The sequence below is a fragment of the Xenopus tropicalis genome, chromosome 1, assembly GCF_000004195.4.
Source record: "Xenopus tropicalis strain Nigerian chromosome 1, UCB_Xtro_10.0, whole genome shotgun sequence".
In the NCBI taxonomy this organism is placed as follows: Eukaryota; Metazoa; Chordata; class Amphibia; order Anura; family Pipidae; genus Xenopus; species Xenopus tropicalis.
This window is the reverse complement of record NC_030677.2, coordinates 143,679,263-143,700,842: the sequence shown is the minus strand read 5'-3', so window position 1 is coordinate 143,700,842 and position 21,580 is coordinate 143,679,263. Positions and strand designations below refer to the sequence as shown.

Here is a 21,580-nt window from a genome sequence, read left to right as displayed (position 1 = left end):
TTTACTTTGCACCCAAGGCAGGCTATGTAGCTGTATGCCACCCAAATGGTATTTTGGGTCCTTTCCTCATTCAAACCTTCTGGAAGATTATCTTACACATAGCTGGGTTTACTTGGATGGGTTGAACTTGATGGACACTGGTCTTTTTTCAACCCTATGTAACTATGTAACATATACATGCAAATTATACACCGGTCAGCACACCCTGAGTCCCCTAGCAGCTACAAAGTTTGCTTTCTCTATTGTTACATCCCTATCTAATATTAAAGGAGAATTAAACCATAAAAGTGAATAATCGCTAAATTCTCAATAGCTCAATGTGAGTGTGATCGACTCTTCTAACAGAATCCAAGATGGGGACCTCCAGTGACAACTTTAAAGGCCTAAATCATTATTGTGTATAGAAATTTTAAACTTTGGGTTGGTACAGTTGAGTACATACATTAAAGCATGTCTACCCATATTTCTTTTTAGGGTTTAGTTCTCCTTTATACTGATTAAATTGTTCGTATGTTGTATGTAGAGAAGACAATAAGACACATTCACTGTACTATTTAGCTGCTGGTCTATGTATCCCTGTTAAAAGTGTTCTACCATTTAATACCCATTTCAGTGCCTGGCCAAGCAAAACTTTTGGCCAAAGCAAACCCCCTCCCCCCCTTGGGTACGAAGTGTGGCGCAAGGAATGGGTGGGGGATGAAGTGACACACCGAACACTAACCTCTGCTTGTCAACTTTGAGTGTGTTTAATTGCCTGTCCACTGCTGCCTTTCTCTAATGTTAAGGAACTAGGGGTAGGCAGAAGAGGTAAGTGCCTAGCACCCCCTCCCCCCACCATTGTGCCCTAGGCACGTGCCTCTTTTGCCTACCCCTAGTATCAACCCTGAGGCGTTTACCCTTCTGTTGGCATTAACATATATTTTATGCTGGCAATTAGACAATAAATCAGTACTTTCAGATATAGATTTAATATGAAAATATGTGCCAAGGACCAGTGTGGAAAACAAAGGATATGCCAGAAAGTAAATAAACATCTGAGGGGCAGATTCCAGCAATAAATGCATATACATGGTGGTAGAAATGGACGAATAAATTGTACCATAACTTTTTAGTCTCATAAAATAAGTGCTTTTCTTTATCAATGGCATCACTACATGAATAATTGTTCTACTAAGGTAGCCAATAACAGTGACACTTGATTGTTGTGTACAGAAATAATAGAGATTTCCATAGAAAACATAGTCAAGAATAGATATTACAACTGTGTAACATAATAAACTGAGGCAGAAATGTACCATGGAGTAACATAGAGATGATAACAGGGGCAATACTGTGCCCTACATACCTAGCAATACAACGGAGTCAAGTTAATGACTGGACAAGTACCATAATATTTCAGAGCATTATTTTACTCACTGAAGAGATATCAGAAGTTGGATCCAAGTAGAAGCTGACAGAAAGCTATAACTATAAAGTGTGCAACAGGTGGATCTCTACACAGAGTTGATCACAATGTGAATCTGGCTGTTATACCCAATCACCAAAGTAGCACATTTGTGCCCTTAAATACATCAGTCCAGTCTTGCAGCAGTATACCTAATGAAAGGATATATTGCCTGCTGATACCTACATGTAGTGAGCCCAGCATTTCCTTCTAGGCTGCCCACTTTTGTGCAAAGCCCTTTTCCTCGAGGCAACAATTCATTACAGGACAGAAAACAGTTTGTTTAAATCGTTAATCTTAATTGGTTTAATTTAAAAATTGTGAGGGGTGTTAGAGCTCAGCACTGCCACTGACCTCTAACAACTCACAGAACAGAATGGGGTTCGACTACTCAAACACATTCTGACACATTTGTCAAAAAAACATTTCTTATATTTCAGTATGGTGCTTAGTATTCATCCTGGTGATTGCTACAATACCTCATTAAATTCCAATCAGTCCTAAACTGACTCCAATCAGCCAATTATCTTGTTTTGCGCCTACACACAGGCATGCTGTTATGCCAACTAGACGAAAAAGTAATGGCAATATTCATCCTTGCGTGCAAATGGCACTATGTTGCTCCCTAATAAGCAAGATCTCTGACTGTTTTGAATAGTGGTGACACTAAACAAAAAGTAAAAGCTCCCTGCTATTGGATGGTATGATAGAAGCCAAGCCCATTCTGGCTTATCATATACAGCTTGTTAATTGTCTTTAGAAAGCCACACAAAAGGCATATGTATAGTTACTGTATGTAACAGACATTCTTCATCATGTGAAATATACTTGAGGCAGCACGTAGTTTGCTAATCATGGCAAAGGGCAAAGAAACCACACACAAAGCAAAGTCATACTGTATATATAATCCTGCTGTATAACCTCATTGGGAGTATAGTTATAAGACACAAGTTCTGGCTTTCTGGCTTTGCCCTCTGTGCCTCCATGCTGATTCTTGTTTGTACAACTTCGTCACTGATTATAGCGGGTCAGTACATGCTCAGCACATAAACCATAGGATTAAAGCTGCACTGAGTGAATTCCAATCTCTGTACTTGTCATGTGCACAATGTTAGCTGGGAATAGGCAGAAGGTAAATGTATGCTGGGCATATTTGGGAGGTTAGATCATTATTGCTCATAGAGCAATCCAACAAGATGACATTTCATAAACCTTGTGGGTTTTTTGTGGGATTTACTTTGTAGGATTGCCCTTTAAAGGAAGGGCAATGTAAAAAGTGCATAATATGAGTAATTGTACCATAATAAAATTAAGAACATAGCTAACCTTTCTAAAAATCCCTTCCCTTATGTAATATGTGATATTTCTTTTAAATTTTTTTAAGCCAAATAAAGTGGGTATGGTAGCTCACACGTGACACTTCCATTTCATTGGTTAGATCAAGCCATAGTCATCATTTGGTTATCCAACTGTTACAAAACTATAGCTCCTAATATTGTAAACCATGCTGAATATAGCAAACAAAGGATTAGTGATGTGTGGGTCAGGAAAAACCGACCCTAACCCACAAAACCTTAACTTGCACCAGACCCTAACCACCACAATGTTGTCATATTAGGACTTGCACCATTCTGTATATTACTACTGCATGTGCTTCTAGTTCTAAGACAGGGAAACTTTTGACCCATACCCAACCCAAACCCTGAATGGTCACCCAAATTTCAACCCTAACCCCCTGATCTACATCAACATCACTACAAATTAGACAGCACTCAGTGATTCTTATAATGTAATGGCATCTGTCAATGATCCTGTTAGTCCTCCAAACTGGGGCTATTTCCTAGATTTACTTCAGTTCTGTAAATGTTAGATTTATGCCTTCCATCTATGCATTTTGCTTCATTTATGACAAAAGTCCCATATATATACTTCTTAACTGAATGTCTTTAAACAGCTAATGTGCAGCTCATGCCAAGATATAAAGATTCCTTATATAAGGTCTTGCATTCCTGAATATTCAAGGCTATTTCCAGCATGTAAGTACCCAAGGTATATTAACTATTAATAAGAACACTAAAGGCCCATTATTTATATTGCCAAAAAGATTAACTGCAATTAATCAGCAAAAAAAAAGATTATAAAAAGGGTTACACATATTTACAGTAGCTGCATTTCAGGATATAGTTAACTTGCTGCTGTTGAAGTTGATCCTTGTGCTGTTACATACAGTCAGGTGCAGAAATGTCATTAGAAGCAATGTTAGGCTCTTTGCCTTCTTTGGCAGCTCTTTTTAGGGTGTAATGACACCAGCATGTATAATAAATGGATGAGCCTCTTTCTTGGTATTTCTCAGTATCAGCGGCTGGGCACATGCTTTTGTATATATGCTCACTGGTTAATACTGGCATACTGATGTGCAAATGGCTTGTAACCCATTTACTTGATCTCACAGAGATTCTCATAGCAGTAAAAAAAACAAAAAAAAACAAATGATTACAGTCCCAGCGTGTTATACAGTACAATGCTACCTTCTCCTACTGACAGAAGATGTTTTTAAGTTTGAATGTACTCTCCAAGACGTTATTCATAAGAGATAAGTCAAATGTTGCAGTTGAATCTTCTGATCGCTTCTCCTTCCATTTTAATCAAATGTTGGAAAGCACATTGATTGATTCTTTATTATTTTACTGATAGCAATTCAGCCTGATTGTGAGTAATGTGGAATGGCTTTTAAATGTATTTTACTGAATGGCTTACTATATTTGGGATTGTTGGTTTTGTGTTAGCACCATTATCTCTTGAGGTCATTGAGAAGCTTTCCACATGTGCTTGTACTTTTGCTTTCATTCTGATTTAGTGGTTTCAGCACCATAACAGCACATTTCCATCTGCCAGGGCTTCATGTTTGCTTGTCTTAGACGGAGGTGGAAGGAAAGATGTCTTCATTTGGTAAACCCTTAAGAAAAGGAAAAGTTACAAATGTTGTACATTATAGAAGTACACACTTATATATATATATATATATATATATATATATATATATATATATATATATGCAAGGATGTTAGTTTATCTCACCTTAGGCTTTTCTCCCTCAGTAATTGGTGAAACTGATTTCAAACACACTGGCCCACCTAAAACATAAAAATAATATGATTCCAAGCAGAAAAACAGCTAGAACCATTGACACAGCAAGACATTCTACAAAATAACATTCTACAAATAAGAAAACAATTATATAAGATATATGCAGACTGATGGTTCTTGCCTAGGAAAGTGTCTTCCTCATTGATTTTGTCTGCCATATATACCCCCCCTGGAGAACGCAGTCTCCTTGGGCTTGGTCCTGGGGTTAGGGCAAGGCAAAGAGATGAAGGGGCTGGGCTGTGCTCCAAAGAAGAAAGAGCTACTGATGACCGAGTACGAGAACCTGGTGGGAATGAAACAGTGCCTTATATTACAAATGTGATCATCTTATATTCATACTCCAGCCACAGAACACAATCAAACTCACCTCTGGCTGTCAGCAAGGCACTGACAGTCCTTTCACTTATTGCACTGAAGCCAGCTTTAATGTCAAGAAAAGAGCGGTGACTGGAACCAATTGTGGACGTATCTGGGCTTCTTTGCTCTGTAAGCAAAATAAGGTTGGGCTTGTTTAAACAGGACTTAAGTATAGAATAGGTTATGAAATACTGCTGTCAAAACATCACATTGCTGTCTGCAACTGGGACTCGCTAAGAGTAACAGTTTCAAAGCAACCCTTATCTTGGATTATTAAATTATTGTCTGACTTCTCTAAATAAAGTGATGCAACTCATAAACAACTGGCCTCACAAACAAACAATTTGTATGTCATCTTGTATTAAGAATTTGCAGTTAAATGGGTAGTTATACCATGCTGTTTAACACTAGTGCAATGATTAGGGTTTGTGCTGAACATACTATTTGGGTATACTATAGTATATTGCGTATACTATTTGTGTTTTTATCATAAGAAATCTATGGTTTTTGTTATTTTTTTTTAGCTATAACTATATTACCAGTGTACAACCCCCTTCCTTTACCCTTTGTTGTTGTTTTGCCAGCAGGAGTCCGTTATGCAGGAGGATTATTTGTGCATTTGGCAATCTATTTCACTATCTATCTATGAAGAATAGCTTCAGGTTAACTTTTTATCTTAAGAAATAACACAAACCATAGAATTTTTAGGATTAAAACAATAGGCAAAAAGTATGTTTGGCCCAAGCTTTATTTATTGCACTCACATTTGACAATGGGGTATACTGTCCCTTTAAAGGGAAATATACCCCCTTTTAGACATGAGCTCATTCAGTTGCACCAATGTTGAAAAGGTGCATAAACATGATCTGAACTTCCAAAGATAAATGTATTTTTTACACATTCCTAATTTCACAAACTGAACGTAAACTATGATGGTTTGTCTCTGTGCTCACTGGGACCAATTCCTCACATCCCTTAGGCTCACTGTGTGCTCTAACCCCCCTAAACTTTTTCCACTGTGAAGTGAAGAATTTTGAATCTTGAAATCCTTCCTTCCTCTCTATAATGGTTTTATGTGCTTATTTTTAGGGATGCACTGAACCCACCCAGAAGGATTCGACCGAATCTGAATCCTAATTAGCATATGCTAATTGAGATTGGAAAGGGTTAAAAATCAGATGCCCATTTAACTCTTTCTGAATTCTAATTAGCATATGCTAATTTATGCTAATTCGGATTTGGTTCGGCTAAAACCGAATCCTTAAAAAAAAAGCCGGGATTTGGCCGAATCCCGAACCAAATCCGGGATTCGGTGCATCCCTACTTATTTTACATAAGCCTAACTGAATGTGCTAACTGAATGTGATTTATCAAGTATATGGACTTTCCCTTAACAATAGGATAGGCTTTTTTAGCTGCATAAAACAAAGATTCTGACATTTGTGGAAAAAACTTTGTTGAAGTGTTGTTGTAGCTGAAAGTGTTGTTTTATTACATGACACATTTTAACACTGTTTAAGTGTTGTTTTATGTTTCATACATAAAGCACGGGGCAGATTTACTAACATTTCTCATTTTTTTATTTAAAAATTTGAATGCACTCTGAATCTGAAATGAAAAAGCATGTGCGAGAAACTTCACAAAAATTCAGAATGTTTTATTTAGTCGCATGAAAACTGCAACTTTGTCACACAAAAAAACAGCGCTTTGAAGCAAAAAAAAAAAAATCCTCCAGGGAAGGAAAGGGACTTATGTATGATATATGTAATACTGTATAAATACTAATATTGTGTTAAATTCAGTGTAAAATGTTAAGTATATAAATAAAAGTGATAGAGTGCTGTTAGGTTAGTTGATTTGCTTCCTTTATTCCTTGTTTGCTTTGCTACTTTAACTGTAGCTTAAAAAGTGTTAATGGCACCCAACGGTGTACTGATACATTTTTAGACAGAATGGGGCACATTCATTAAAGTACGAATCCGAATCACGAAATCTGATAATTTCTGATGATTGCATAACTCGTGAAAATTCCGTTCGTTTGAATACAAAGATTTCATACTTACAATCTGAAAGTTCTGAAATTTTCGTATTGAAACGATCGTTTGCGAATGGCGATCCGATAGGCGCCAAATTTTTGTATCCGAACGATCATAAACAGCAGGAAAACCTTTCTAACTTTGAACCTTGAGTGCATGATTTCTGCAGCTCCAACCTGGCCCAAGGAAAGTCACCATACCGAAGCTTGAATGAATCCGAAACTTTTGTACTCGGTGCGACAAATATTATTTTGTTGCACAAATTGTCGCAAAGTACAAAAAAGTCACGCAAATTAATGAAAATATCTCAGAAAATACACAAAAGTTGTACACTTTAGAAAAAATATACATTTTATGTAATCGGACCTGTCGTACTTTAATGAATGTGCCCCAATGAGTCCCTGTAGACTGAGAATATTTGGGTTACCATTGAAGCTATTATAGTCGTTACTTTTCCTTTTAACTGGCTGAAGCTCAGCTATGCATACCTTTTTAAAATGCTTATCCATTCTCACCCGGATTAAACTGAAATTCCTTATTTCTGTAAATCCTTTAGTCATGTGGCTCCCTTTTTTTACGTAAAGATTATAACAATGCCTTAAAAAACTCTCACTTCTACACAGGAGGCCCTTTCTGAATTGTGTTACATGACATCATGTCCATGATGCTTCTGAGCTCAATGACCCAGCTATTACTTAAAGGAACAAGTAACACCAAAAAATGAAAGTGTTTTAAAGTAATTGAAATATAATGTACTGTGGCCCTGCACTGGTAAAACTGGGGTGTTTGTTTCAGGAACACTACTATAGTTTATATAAATAATTGTATTCTACAGGGTTTATCTGTTAGCTGCTATATAACCTGTGCCTTTTCTTCTTTTGAATGGCTGCCCCCAGGGTTTATATAAACTCTAGTAATGTTTCTGAAGCAAACACAAAACATTTACCAGTGCAGGGCAGCAGTACATTATATTTCAATTACTTTAAAACACTTTAATTTTTTGGTGTTACTGTTCCTTTAATTGACCTCAATGCTTTCAATAAAGTATTTAGTCGAGCAATAAGAAAGCAGCATAGCTTATGCTTTTTTTTACTTCTGAAGGAGCTCGTCAAGTCCAGTGGCCAGTGAGGCAAACCTCTGACTTTGCAGTACAGTACTTTTGGGAATATACTAGTATACTGTGCATGTGCCTGCTGAGGGTGGTGCAGGGGATACTTGGGAAATGGATCAGACATTGTGGTACAATGCCCTAAAACAAAGTACCCCTAGTCCCTGAAATTTTAATAGAAAAGTCACACAGGCCCAGGCAGTAATATTCCATTACTGAGGGATGCCCAATATACTGGCATATGGCTCATGTCAGTGTCGGACTGGCCCACCAGGATACCAGGAAAACTCCCGGTGGGCCCCAGGTGTAAGTGGACCCTCCTGCTCTTGAACATATGGCCTTTTTCACGGTCATTCCCTATTTCTGAATGGGAAAAAAGAGGAGAAATACATGGAAGAATAGATATTAGCATGTAAATAAAAGAGACTAGGATAATAAACAGGTTGGGTGAGGAAAGGAGGAAAAATAGTTTGAAGCCTATGGTGTAAAGTTTTTTGGTGGGCCCCTGAAATCCCAGTCCAACACTGGCTCATGTCCAGTGTTTAAACCTTTAGTTTCCCTATTCAAAACACATAGTAAGCATTCCATACTGTAGCAACTCTAGAGGCTATACTTTCAAAAGTAAAACAGCAGCTACCGTAATAAATATTGAATTGATGAATTCGAAAGGATACCCAGCAGTTTGATGTTTCCCCCATTTATTAAACATTTTAACAAACATTTAACAGACCTGATACACGTCAGTTGTTGTCAATGTGTTCAACTGCTTTGAGCAGCTCTACAGGGTTATAGTGCTCAGTGCACTTCAGTAGCAGGGCTTGGCACTAACACCTACCGAAATAACTGGCCTGATGCAGGGAAAACATTTTGTTAAATTTAAAAAACTTTGATAAGTCAACCCCACAAACGCTTTTAAACTTGTGCTGTGACATATCCGAGGTGTAGTCATTGCACTATAATACTAGGGAAATTTGCCTTTCCATGAAAATTCAGACCATCGTTTTGACCCCCTTAACTAGCTACCAAGTTAGCACCCATACATGGCTCCTTTAGAAGAAGAGGGAGTACAGGAAAAACATTATAACTAACTGAATTATTTTTTTATAGTTCTGCAATACCAGGTGTGTGAGCCATCAGTTAAACAAAGTAAAAAATATGAGTTTTGGTGTTTTTGAAGGATGACTAAAGCCTAACTAAAGAAGTAGGGCAGAAATGTTGTACATTATGTTTTGGGGTTCTGTACCAGCCCAAGGCAACCGCGGCCCTTTAGCAGGGAAGATCTGTGCCCCCAAAGATGCCCCAGTAGCTCCCCATCTTCTTTTCTGCTGAATTACTGCACATGCTCTGTGCTGTTGTCACTTACAGAGTGACAGACACACAATACATATACTGTATATATAGAATATAAATATCACAATATAAGGCTGATTAGTAATTAATACAAGTAATTACTACATGGCAGCTCTGAAACAATTAGCATCAGAATTTAATAATCATCAGCCCTGTAGCATATTTGGTGAATTAGTAGTTATTTTATTAAAAATTATCGTTAATTAAATGTTTATATGGAACATGTACAGCTGCAATTGCAGTGAGCAAAGTGCAATTTCGAGCACAAATTTTTTACCCACAATGCCACAATGGCACATTTGCTCTGTGCCTATACAGCCAAATTACTGCAACTGTGTACGCATGTATTCGCAAATCAGACCCAACTGTGCAGTAATAGAACTGGTGTCATTTTCAGTGTTTGCTGTCTGAGTGACAACCTTATTCTTTTGGCGCATGCTGAAAAAGCAATAGAAATCTCGAAAATCTGTTATGAATCCTTTTTCCTATATGAATGTTGAAAAAATTATTTTATGACACATTTGGGGCAGCATAAACGTGAGTTCTATTTGCCCTTTTTTGCTCCTTTCACAATCTGATTTAGGCCTAGGAGACCGCACACATGCCAATGTAGGCAGAACCTACCTTTGCTTAGGCCTCCCTGGTCCCAGAGCAGTTTGGTGATCTCATTAGTCCAGTTTTCCTTCACTCCTGCACTCTCTGCTTGTAATACTAATGTCTCCCTGGATTTTTGCCTTCGAAACCAGAGCTCTAGTCGGAAGTCTGCTTCTGTAGCACTCTCTGTAAGACCCATGTCAGCTGTCTGCAAAGCAGCATGGGAATATATAAAATCCTTTCTTTATCAGGCAGAGCTACATTTGCAATTAAAACAAATTCATGTATGTAATTACCTTAAAAGACTGCTTGTAACCATAGTTCTCCAAACCTCCCTCTGCTGTCTTGAGTTTGCTTAAAAGCAGAAGTTTTTGGAAGAGGAATACATGTCGTAGAGATTTCTTCCTCCCTGATATTACGGTAAAAACATCTTTGAGTAGGAGGCGACCATGTTCTTTCTCATCCACCTGTGAGTAGGAAGATGTCAGTGACTGCAATAAAACAACTGATAGAAACTGACAAATTTTCAGTAGATTAATGTTTTTTTTAGAATAATATGAAACTTACTTATTGAACAACCCCTAGGGAAAATATCAAGAGAATGTGCTATGTAGTATGTATATGAAATACACTAAGGAATACTCTATGTCAGTGCTGTCCAACTGGCCCCCCTCTGTGTGGCCCCCCACCTGTCTGGCTGCTTTGATGGCTTACTCTTGTGTAAGCTTTAAATGGTATCAGTACTGTGATTAACTGCCCCCCCTGCATAGTTCTCACCTCAGATTCAGGCTGTAATCAGGCTGTATTGTTTAAATATGTAATCCCCTGTACTGTTCACACCTTTTAATCTCTGCATTGTTTACCCCCTGCAGTGTTCACACCTCAGGCTCAGGCTGTAATCACCCACATTGTTCCCCTGTTCACACCTCAGGAGCAGTAGAAACCCACAAATAATCCCTGCATACTACAAAAAGAACATATACTGAGGTGGCACTGCAATTAAAAAGTTTTTTAATATATAGTTATTGTGCAGACTGTAGGAGCAGTGCCAGCATTGTGTCACTGTAGGCTGCCTGTGTGTGCCATACACACAGGCAGCATAGGGCAAGCAGAGTATGGCACACACAGGCAGGGTAGGGAAGGCAGAGTATGGCACACACAGGCAGGGTAGGGCAGGCAGAGTATGGCACACACAGGCCAAGTTTGGCACAAACCAGCCAAGAATGGCACACACAGTGAAAGTATGGCACACGCAGGCAGGGTAGGGAAGGCAGAGTATGGCACACACAGGCAGGGTAGGGAGAGTATGGCACACACAGGCAGGGTAGGGCAGGCAGAGTATGGCACACACAGGCCAAGTATGGCACAAACCAGCCAAGAATGGCACACACAGTGAACTGGCTTCCATTATCGGCCCTCCACCACGTAGGTCGGAAAGATTCCGGCCCTCGGTACAACAGAAGTTGGACAGCACTGCTCTATGTAATTAATTTTAATGATATCAGAAGAAATGGATGGCCTTATCCATCACCATATAAAGGCATTGGGGTGAAAATGGAATGCTTTAATATTAGTTGAAGGGCTTCTTGATATGTAAACCCTATGCATGCCCCCTTCCCCCCAAGCACATCACTCCCACTTTAAAACGGTACCCCCATTAAAGGAGAAGGAAAGGCAAAGTCACTTGGGGGTGCCAAAATGTTAGGCTAAAGAGACTTTAATCGCTTACCTTGTACCCAGGACTGGTGCCCCTGTTAGGGCTCTGACACACCGGGAGATTAGTCGCCCGTGACAAGTCTCCCTTGTCACGGGCGACTTATCTCCCCGAACTACCATCCCATCGGCGAAAATGTAAGTTGCCGGTGGGATGGCACACGCTGCGCAGACGATTTCAGAGCCCTTAGGAGAAAACAGCACCAGCCCGGGGTACCTGTAGCGAGCGCTTCCTTCCTACTCGTGCTGCTGCTGATTGTCCGGGACAGGCGCATGCGCATTAGAATGAAAAGCCGACTTCTCTGTTAAAGTTCAGCTTTTCACTCTACTGCGCATGTGCGCGCAGCGAACCAGAAAGGAGGAAGCGCTGGCAGCTACCCCAGGCTGGTGCTGTTCTCTCCTAACGGGCACCAGCCTGGGGTAAAAGGTATGCTACTGAAGTCACTTGGGGGTGCCTAACATTTTGGCACCCCCAAGTGACTTTGACTTTCCTTCTCCTTTAACCTGTACCTCTGTCCTGGGCAGAAAATACGTTGAATAGGAAAGTTTGTTTTGCTTTGTTTTGTTTTTTTACAAAAATAAATAAATTAGAGTAAATTGGCTCCTAAGGCAAAAGGTAAATATGTTAACTTCACAACAAAGAGTACCTAGGTGTTGCCTACATTTTTCTGTCTGTTTTTTTCCCACAATGTATTCAGTTAGATTTCTTGTATTCTGTGTTCAATTAACAGTAAAAGGGAAAATACATTTTTTTCCCTTTAAACAGAAGGTCATAGCTTGTCAGACCACAGAACATTTTGTCTCTCCTTATATCACTTATACATACAATAAGGAGTCGATTGCTTGCCTTGGTTAATGCACTTGTTGAAGACAATAATAGCAAAAAGCACTACCTTCCTGACCACTAGAGCAACTGCCTTTATGGCAGCAGTTATAAAAATCCTCAGAAAGACAAAATAGCCATCCTTGTTGATGTCTATTAATGCAAATATATAGAGATGGGACAGTCTATGCACACAGTCAGTTTTGCTTTCATGAAGAAGAATAAATTGATTAATTTACTAGGGGAAATAGGAGCCACTAGTTTAGCCTCAATCTACTTGCCTAATGCTCAACAAGCAATTGAATCCATCTTGAAAATACTCTCTGCAAGTACCATAACTTTAGTAAATCTTAATGCCTGCAGCCTAGACTTCTCTTCGGGGAAATCTAGTTAGCCATTCAATCAGTTTCATGTGGATTACTTAATTCCCTACATATGGCATTTATCAGAACCCTAAAACAATGGACTTAATGTACTATTCAAATAGACATGAGTTTGGCAGTGATCAGGAATATGCTATATGAATAAAAAGCCCTGGTACGGATGAATTTACAAGGGCCTAAAAGATTTTGAACATGAAATAATCCCCTGTTATGATTCCACTTTATGTGGTAATTCTTCCACTTTACAGAGCACTGGTAAGGCCCCATCTAGAATATGCCATGCAGTTTTGGTCTACAGTGCTCAAACAGGATATTATTGAGTTAGAGAGGGTCCAGAGAAGGGAAACTAAGCTGGTAAAGGGTATGGAAAGTCTCAGACTGGCAAGGTTGTGATTGTTACACTGGAGAAGAGGTGCTTATGGGGTGATACGATAACTATGTATAAATATATAAGGGGATCATATAATAATCAGTCTAATGTTTTATTTACCAGTAGATCCTTCCAGCAGACACAAGGGCACCCACTCAAATTACAAGGAAGAAGTTTCTGCCTGAATATTCAAAAAGGGTTTTATACAGTGAGAGCTGTGAAGTTTTGGAATTCTCTTGTACTGGCTGATACATTAGACAGCTTCAAGAAGAGGTTGGATGGCTTTTTAGCAAGTGAGGGAATACAGGGTTATGGGAGATAGTACAAGTTGATCCAGGGACTGGTACGATTGCCATCTTGGAGTCAAGAAGGATTTTTGCCTTCCTATGGAGTCTGGATCAACTAGCAGTTAGCAGCACCAGATTTCTTATCCGGACGCCCTGAAGCTGCTCCCATTCGCTCACATACGGAGCAGTGGGGTGAGGTCCCCATTGCTCTGTATGGGAGCAAAATTTAATTGCGGTGGGGCTGCATGCTGCCCCTAAATCTGTGCCGCCCTAGGCCTGGCCCTTTATAGCCTCGCCACAAATCCTGGCCTGGCAGTTAGGCAGGGTATATAAAGGCATAAAAGACTAAACTTGATGGACTTGTCTTTTAAAACTAACTTACTTTGTTACAATGTTATTATGTTTGTTTATGTTTTGTTGCAATGTTTGAACCCCAGTCCCAAAATGATTTGCTTTTTTTTGTTGTTGTTGTAAAATATGAGGACACTAGAAGTCACCTTGGAGTTCCATGACCTTAAAATAAAATTGCCACCTTAATGTAAAAAGGTTCTATCTCAGGTCTAGCTCAATGGCATAAAAACCCTCCCCCTAACATTTCACCTCGTGCTTTTTTAGTTCAAAGCCAAGGACTATACACTATAGCAAACAATATTTCACTCTAATTTGATAATATATATGAATTAAATCAATTATATTAGGGGTAAATACTTTGCATGATTTTTATATTGTGAAACTGAACTGATACAAATTCTTGTTGCTTTATTTGTTCAGATAGTAAACTACATATTGACCATTGACCAAACTTACCTCAAACCCACGGATTGCTTCAACAGCCAATAGGTTTTTCCCATAAGGCACCAAGGAGCTAACAAGTTCCCGAGCTGTATGCAGGGACTGGCGCTCCTGCTCATTCTCCTGGTCACACTCTTGCATCATGTCTCCCAAGAAACGTTGGTATTGATCCAGCTGCTCCAGTGGTCTCTGCAATATTATTCTTGAGTCATCCTCCTCCTTTTGGTCCCTGCGCCTGCCCTGTTGGAAATAATGATACAGGATGGCAAAAATTTGTATCTTTTTTTATAATGCCCTACTGGTTAGGTATGTCCCTGTACACAGAAAATATTACTGACTACACTAGATCAGAGGCGTGCTTACATGGGTTGCAACCACAAACATTCTCCAGAAAAACTGTAGGATGGAAGGGCCAATACACAATCTTTCATTCCATTGAAGAGATTGATGGGTAGAATAAATGGATTGGATTAACAAAATGGTGGTCATTAGGAACATAAGTAGATAGAGGCCCTGTATGAAATAGCCTTTCAGAAAATTGGAAAAAAAGTTTCCTAATGAGCTAATGGTTCTAATATTATTTATTAAACATTTAGAAAAGAGAAATAATATAAATCCTCAGACCCTTGTTCCAGTAGGTTGGCTAGTAGAGTCTGTTATTGAATTGTTGCTGGGATATATCCTGGCCTGTATTTAATGTCTGTATCACGAGTACAAGTGACTCGTCAAAAAGTCACCGATTTTTATCTGCATTTCAGTCAGATTGGAATTTGTACTGTGCACAGTAAAGAGTGCTTTACTTAAAGAGCAATGGGGAGTATCATTTTTACAAATTATACAAAGAAAACCCATTATTTTTGTGCATTTCTGACAGTTATATATAGTGCATAGAAGAAATGAAATGATTGCATGTGTGATGTTTGTGCAGTTTTCTAATTTAACAGCAGAGGGTGCTACATGCTATAAAAAGGAAAGAGTCAAAGTGGAAAGCAAGGCAGTTTTAACGATCAGCAGAGGGCCCCGAAAATAATAGCAGGGTTTTGCTAGATAATTAAACCAAGGCTTCAATGTCCTAGAGATGCTTCATTGAAAATCATCTGTTCGAAAAACTCCATGCACTGTGCTGTGATTAAAGGGTGCACTGGAAACCTTTATGGGGCTCGCAGGTGCAGCTATATAAATAAGAGAAGGCAGGCATCTGCAAGGCATTTTCTTGCTTTTCTGGTGTGTTTGGGCAAGCTCAGCATCAATTTAGCAAGTAACTAGCTGAACTCTGCCTACGGCCTACGGCACACCACATACACCATCCACAAAAGGTGCTGAATCCGCCAGGCCCACAGATAAACCCAGGCCATCCTGCACATAAGCACTTTATACATGATGCTCAAAGGTAATTTAGGGGTGCACATCTGAATGTATAAAATGAGTAAAATCCACCATATTGTTGACTTGGCTGTATCTTTTAAGCTAAAAAGTATCTGAAATTGCCCCATTGCTGTCTCACTTTGACTAAAATAGAAAATGCCTGAGAGTGCCAATATCAGCTGTGGCTGGGGTTTTGCATTCAAGACAATGGGAGGCAGTAGGGAGTCTCAGTTTAGAGCTACTGATTAATGTAAACTTGTGTGCGGATGTATTCTTTGGCCTATATTCTTTTTTTTTCAGAGGACTAGCATTTATTTATGTGATAAAAAATTGTGTTCCTACAAATCTAAGCTTGGTTAGATTTGTAGATTTGGTTACTTTGTCTACAGCACTTTAATGCTAACAGTCTTGTCATTTGCTTTACATATTATTGCAGTCTCTTAATGGTATGTGGATGCAATTTGCCTTTGTCCTGAAACCCTGCTAATTCTAGGCCCCTGAGAGCTTAGATTGCTGAAGGAACAGTGGCAACTCCTATTGTAATGTAGCTCCTACTGGTCCAACCAAGCTAAAATAATAAAACATTCGGCTCGTTGCTATAGGTTACTAAACTTATGAGAACCTTGTCTGTTCTTCTGCAGAAACCTGTTAATCTTACTTAACTGATGTAATACAAGGGAGGCTTTGTGTAAGTTGAAGTGAATGGAGCCCTGTGAGAAAAATCTCCTCCATGAAACATGATTACAGCACAGTCCTGAAATAACCAGTTAAACCCAAGTACAATGTTGTCAGAAGGTATTTTCGAGTTTATCCTTAGAAATGCTTACTTGTACCCAACTATTCGTTAGTGCTAATAACAAGTCTCATTATATCCATTTTCCTCTAAATATCCAAAAAGAACTGCATTGTCCCTTGCTCACGTTCAATAATAAATGCTCCTTTACATTCTTAACAACACACTGAAACTGTACTAGCCAAGTAACTAAATGATCTTCATCTAACTACATGTCAGCCCTCTACTCAGCTAATCCTCCTTGACGTATGTGCAGTTTTGATAATGTAGATCACACTTTTTCCTTAGAGGGCATGTCAACCCCAAAAATAAAGTTTTGCATAATGAAAGAAAACATAATTCTAAGCAACTTTCCAATATGAAATAATTCAAAATTTGTAGCGCTTTAAATGTTATTTGTAAATGTAATTGCTATTGAAAGCAGCATTTGCTGAACTCCTGGTTGTTACATTTTAAACAATGTTGCAAAGGTCTTGCTTCTCCAGCAAGGCAGGTCTGTCAGGCTGCTGGCTTGTGTTACAATGTTTCAACAGTCTGAGCCACCAGGGCAGAGAATAGAAAAGGACAGGCAAGCACTGCTTCTAATAGCAATTATATATACAAATAACTCAAAAACCATTACAAACTTGTAATAAATGTATATTGCAAAGCTGCTTAGAATTTTGGTTTCTTTTATTAGGCAAAAAATTATATTTTGAGTTGCCTTGTCCTTTAATACATCCCATTCACTTGGCATTTGAAACAAAGCCCTTTTCTTGTTAAAGGAACAGTAACACCAAAAAATAAAAGAGCTTTAAAGTAATAAAAATATAATGCACTGTTGCCCTGCACTGGTAAAACTGGTGTGTTTGCTACAGTAACACTACTATAATTTATATAATAAGCTGCTGTGTAGCCATGGGGGCAGACATTCAAGCTGGAAAAAAGGAGAAAAGGCACAGGTTACATAGCAGATAACAGATAAGTTCTGTAGAATGGGATACGCTCGGGTGCAGGCACATGTAGTCGATATACGCATGAAAACGCGAGACTTTGCATTCTCTCGCGTTTTCATGCGTATATCGGCTACATGTGCCTGCACCCGAGCGTATCCCATTCATTCGGGTACAGGCACAAGTAGCAGGCGTAGGGCTGAATTTTCGGCAATCGCTTTTCCGCTTGCCGAAAATTTCAGCCCTACACCTTGTGTGGCATTAGCCTAAACCTCCTATGCATATCTGCACTCCTTCAGTGTCTTAAAGCTCATGACACGCAGTGTTCATGATCAGTGCATTCCTCTCTTAGGAAGAACTGTAGTGATCAACATGTCATTGCCAGCACCTGTTCCTCCATTATTATTTCTTTCTTTCCTAGTATTTATATAGTGCTGACACATTACCACATTCAGATTATACATTATTCACATCGGTCTCTGCCCCAGTGGAGCTAACAATCTAAGCTCCCTATCACATTCACACACAGTCCATTGTTATCAAAAGCTAGTTAACCTGTTTTTGGAGTGTAGAGAGGAGTGTGGAATGGAGAGGAAACTGACAAAAGAACAATTAGAACATACAAACAGCATGCAAACAGGAGCCAAAACGGAATCAAATTCAGGCCAGGACCCCAACACTGCAAGTATTAGGGTGAAGACACACTGTGCTATTAGTAGCAGCTACTAAACTCCAACAAATACCCTGCCATAGACAATACTGAGAATTGTCTCTGCTAAAAGACACAGAGACAATTATCAGTAAAGGATCAGCATTATCTTTTTTAGTAGCAATGACAAGTAGATGCTACTAGCTCCGAGTGTCTTTATTTTTTATTGTTTTTATATTATATTGCTTCCATATTTGGCTAATGCAAATGCAGATAAAATTGTTGTACCATTTGTTAAATCTCAAATAGTCTGGCGGGCTGATGGGAAGAACTTTATTTCTCAGTTATTAATTGCTGAAATTTTATGCAATAATGTGATTTTCGCTTGTCTGTCACATTTTTCTGTAAATAAGTGCTCAACCTCATTTTAGAGGTTTAGATGAAACACAACAAAAATGGCACAGAGATAGTACTTTAATTGGCTAACTATGGTAATAAAACCAAAGCTTTTTTATTTTCTTTTTCTAATCCAATGTAAATAATAAGGTAATAAATAATAAATAATCAAGCATAAAGGGTTTTCTTTGCATCAATAAAAGTAACATTGTTCTCTAAATCTGCCTTGCTTACAGAGATCCCATAATCCTCCTTGCCCCCACTCATTCTTGGTCATTTTATAATCTTCTCATTGAAGAATGGATTGGGTGGTGGCATGCAATAGCACCTGATGTGTGGGTTTGCATAATTGGTAAGGTTATTTGTTTGGTGTAGCCAGAACCAAAAAAACTGGTAATTCTAAACATCTGTGATAGATGAGTCCTGTATTTGCCAATAATATGTGCAGATGCAACTTAAAACTATGATATAGTTAGCAAAAACAATTTTTGCTGTTAGGGTGACTATTAATAAAAGTTTTAGTCTTTCACTCACCTTTAAGCTCCCGCTTGGAGATGGAAGAAACAATTCTACCTTTTGTCTGTTTTTTACATACAGAGAATACAACCGCAACTGATCTGCCTAAAAAAATAACAGAGAGATAAAAAACATATACTTTGTGTTGTTACTGAGTTAATACATGTCCATAGATAAATACATGTCACTGTTTTACTGGGTACACATCATATTTAGCATAAAAGTGTTGTGGAATTGAGTATATGCCCAATCAATAATATATCTATACTCATGTTGAATACAACAAACAGAGGTTTGTGCTGTCACATTGGTAATTTAGGAAAGCCAAGGAAAATGTTTTAATTTTAATAAGCAAAAAATATTATTACTTTGCATTCTAAGAAAGAGAGGAAGAGAACATCAATATAGAGAAGGTAGTTAGATTAGGATAAAAAGTATCTTACATGTTGCAGGAAGCAATAGGAGACAGTCAGTGGCTGGGATACACAGTTCTGCAGGTCCCGGAGAAACCGAGTGTGAAAGTTCAGAAGCTGCTCTATGCTGCCTCTCAGCGCCAGACCAGCAGGACATGATCCTCTGACCTCCAGAGATCGGCGCATTGATTGCACATAACTCCGCTCAGAGCACAAGAGATCTAGCAGCAAGCGCTGAGGGGACCTAAAACAAAGTAGCAACACTCTAATGGACTCTCTGTGACTCAGGGCAGGGTGCAAAGTGGTGAAAATGTAAACAAAATGCCATGCTTTTGCACCTTGCCCTGCATAAATTGAGTAGGATTGAGTTTAACATTGTATTACAGTTAAATGTTTTTTTTTCCGCAAGGGTTCAGCTTAACCTAGTAATTTTGCAGTGGTTGAATACCATACTGAAAAGTGAATAGAAGAGAGTATAAAATGAAGGATTTAAATTGGAGGGAACGAGGACCATTTCTGCAGGGGATACTGTATATACTCGAGTATAAGCCTAGTTTTTCAGCACCCAAAATGTGCTGAAAAAGTCCCCCTCGGCTTATACTCGAGTCGGGTGCCATGGGTCCCTCCAGACTAGCACCCTCTGTCTTTTGTGTGCAAATTAGGCCACCCGCAACCAGACCCTCCAGTGCCCTGGCCTAGGCTCCCACTAGCAATACTTATTTCCCCTTACATCCCTCCGGGACTGGGTCTGCTGCCAGTTTGCCAATGTGCAATGAGCATGGGGTAGTACTCATATTGTTTTTGTTGACCCTCTTCTCCGCTTACAGAGCTAGTTTACGGTTTTTCTTTGAAATAAATATTGAAAAACATATACCCCACTGATGCCTCAATTAATGTAATTTTATTGGTATTTATTTTGATTGTTAAAACTTAGCAGTAGCTGCTGCATTTCCCACCCTAGGCTTATACTCGAGTCAGTACGTTTTTCCAGTTTTCTTAGGTAAAATTAGGTACCTCGGCTTATATTCGGGTCGTCTTATACTCGAGTATATACGGTAATTAATTAACAATATCATACGTGTGTGTCTGTGATTGTATTCATCCGACAGAAACTTGAATTAAATAGGTGGATATTGGGGTTCACTGCAGGGTGATTTTGTAACATCATAGCACCCACTCCCCTAGAGGATAACAAATAAAAGTTTAACAAATAGCATAGCACTCAGAAGTGGAATTAAAGGCAGGTACAATATTGCAAGAATTATGAAGGCCAAAAGTACTTGATGAACTTACCTTCTTCCTTCTGGCCTGGGAATGCCACCCCATGGAGCATCTGGTCCTCTGCCATCGCCTCTACTGAGTACATGACCCCTTGGCGGGCTGCAGGTTCTGTCAGCTAACTCTCGACTGCTAACTTCTAAGCCCCGAATTCTAACACCAACTTCTATCCTTCGACTTTCTGGCTCTGTCACTGGAAACTCACTCTCCTCTGCTGATCGTAACTGTTTGGTAGAGAAAGTTCCTTCATTTGTGGGTCTAATTCCATGTTTTTTCTTACAGTCAAAAGTTACTTAAGTATTGCAAAATGCATAAATGTTTAAATATTTATAAACAGTAGAAGCAACATATCCTCAGGCTAAGAAGCACTTGCTTTCTAAAGTGGTTAATGAGTGTATGGCATTTATAATATCTTGGTGGTGAGTATGTCATTTTTATGCACATCCACTCACTTCCTCTTGAGCCTCCCCAAACGACTTTGCTGTCAGATCTAGAGGGTTTTTTTACATCTTGTAGAATTCTAACATTCTGTGACAAAACCCCCTTAATTTGATGTATTTCTATATAATACACTGCAAATCTAATGTCATATAACACAGTGGAAAGTCTCTGTCAGTATATACAGTATGTAAAGCTTATTAGAATTGCACCATAGATAGATATTAAATTAAAGGTACATAGGGGAATAAAGCCATTTCTAAAGATTTATTGCATGAGTAGTAAACAAAATGGTCTACTGTGTTCTCATGCAATACATATTTATCACCCTTCTTTTGCTATGTACCTGTTGCTGTCCTATTTTGTATATTCATACGGTGGATGAAAAAGAGGATG

At 38.8% G+C, this 21,580-nt stretch overlaps 1 protein-coding gene across 2 annotated transcripts in view; it reads right to left on the bottom strand.

The window, feature by feature from the left end:
• Positions 1 to 949: 949 nt before the first annotated feature.
• arhgef40 (Rho guanine nucleotide exchange factor 40) overlaps positions 950 to 21,580 on the bottom strand; it is a 38,175-nt gene continuing 17,544 nt past the window's right edge. For both annotated transcript variants that reach the window (XM_018089736.2, XM_002934294.5), the window contains exons 12-21: positions 20,762 to 20,970; positions 19,499 to 19,712; positions 19,074 to 19,160; positions 14,420 to 14,644; positions 10,333 to 10,503; positions 10,067 to 10,244; positions 4,959 to 5,075; positions 4,713 to 4,874; positions 4,523 to 4,578; positions 950 to 4,400 (exon numbers count right to left, since the gene is read on the bottom strand). In XM_018089736.2, coding sequence (XP_017945225.2) covers positions 4,359 to 4,400; positions 4,523 to 4,578; positions 4,713 to 4,874; positions 4,959 to 5,075; positions 10,067 to 10,244; positions 10,333 to 10,503; positions 14,420 to 14,644; positions 19,074 to 19,160; positions 19,499 to 19,712; positions 20,762 to 20,970 — 1,461 coding nt within the window. In that variant the 3' untranslated portion in view covers positions 950 to 4,358. The remainder of the gene's footprint in view (positions 4,401 to 4,522; positions 4,579 to 4,712; positions 4,875 to 4,958; positions 5,076 to 10,066; positions 10,245 to 10,332; positions 10,504 to 14,419; positions 14,645 to 19,073; positions 19,161 to 19,498; positions 19,713 to 20,761; positions 20,971 to 21,580) is intronic.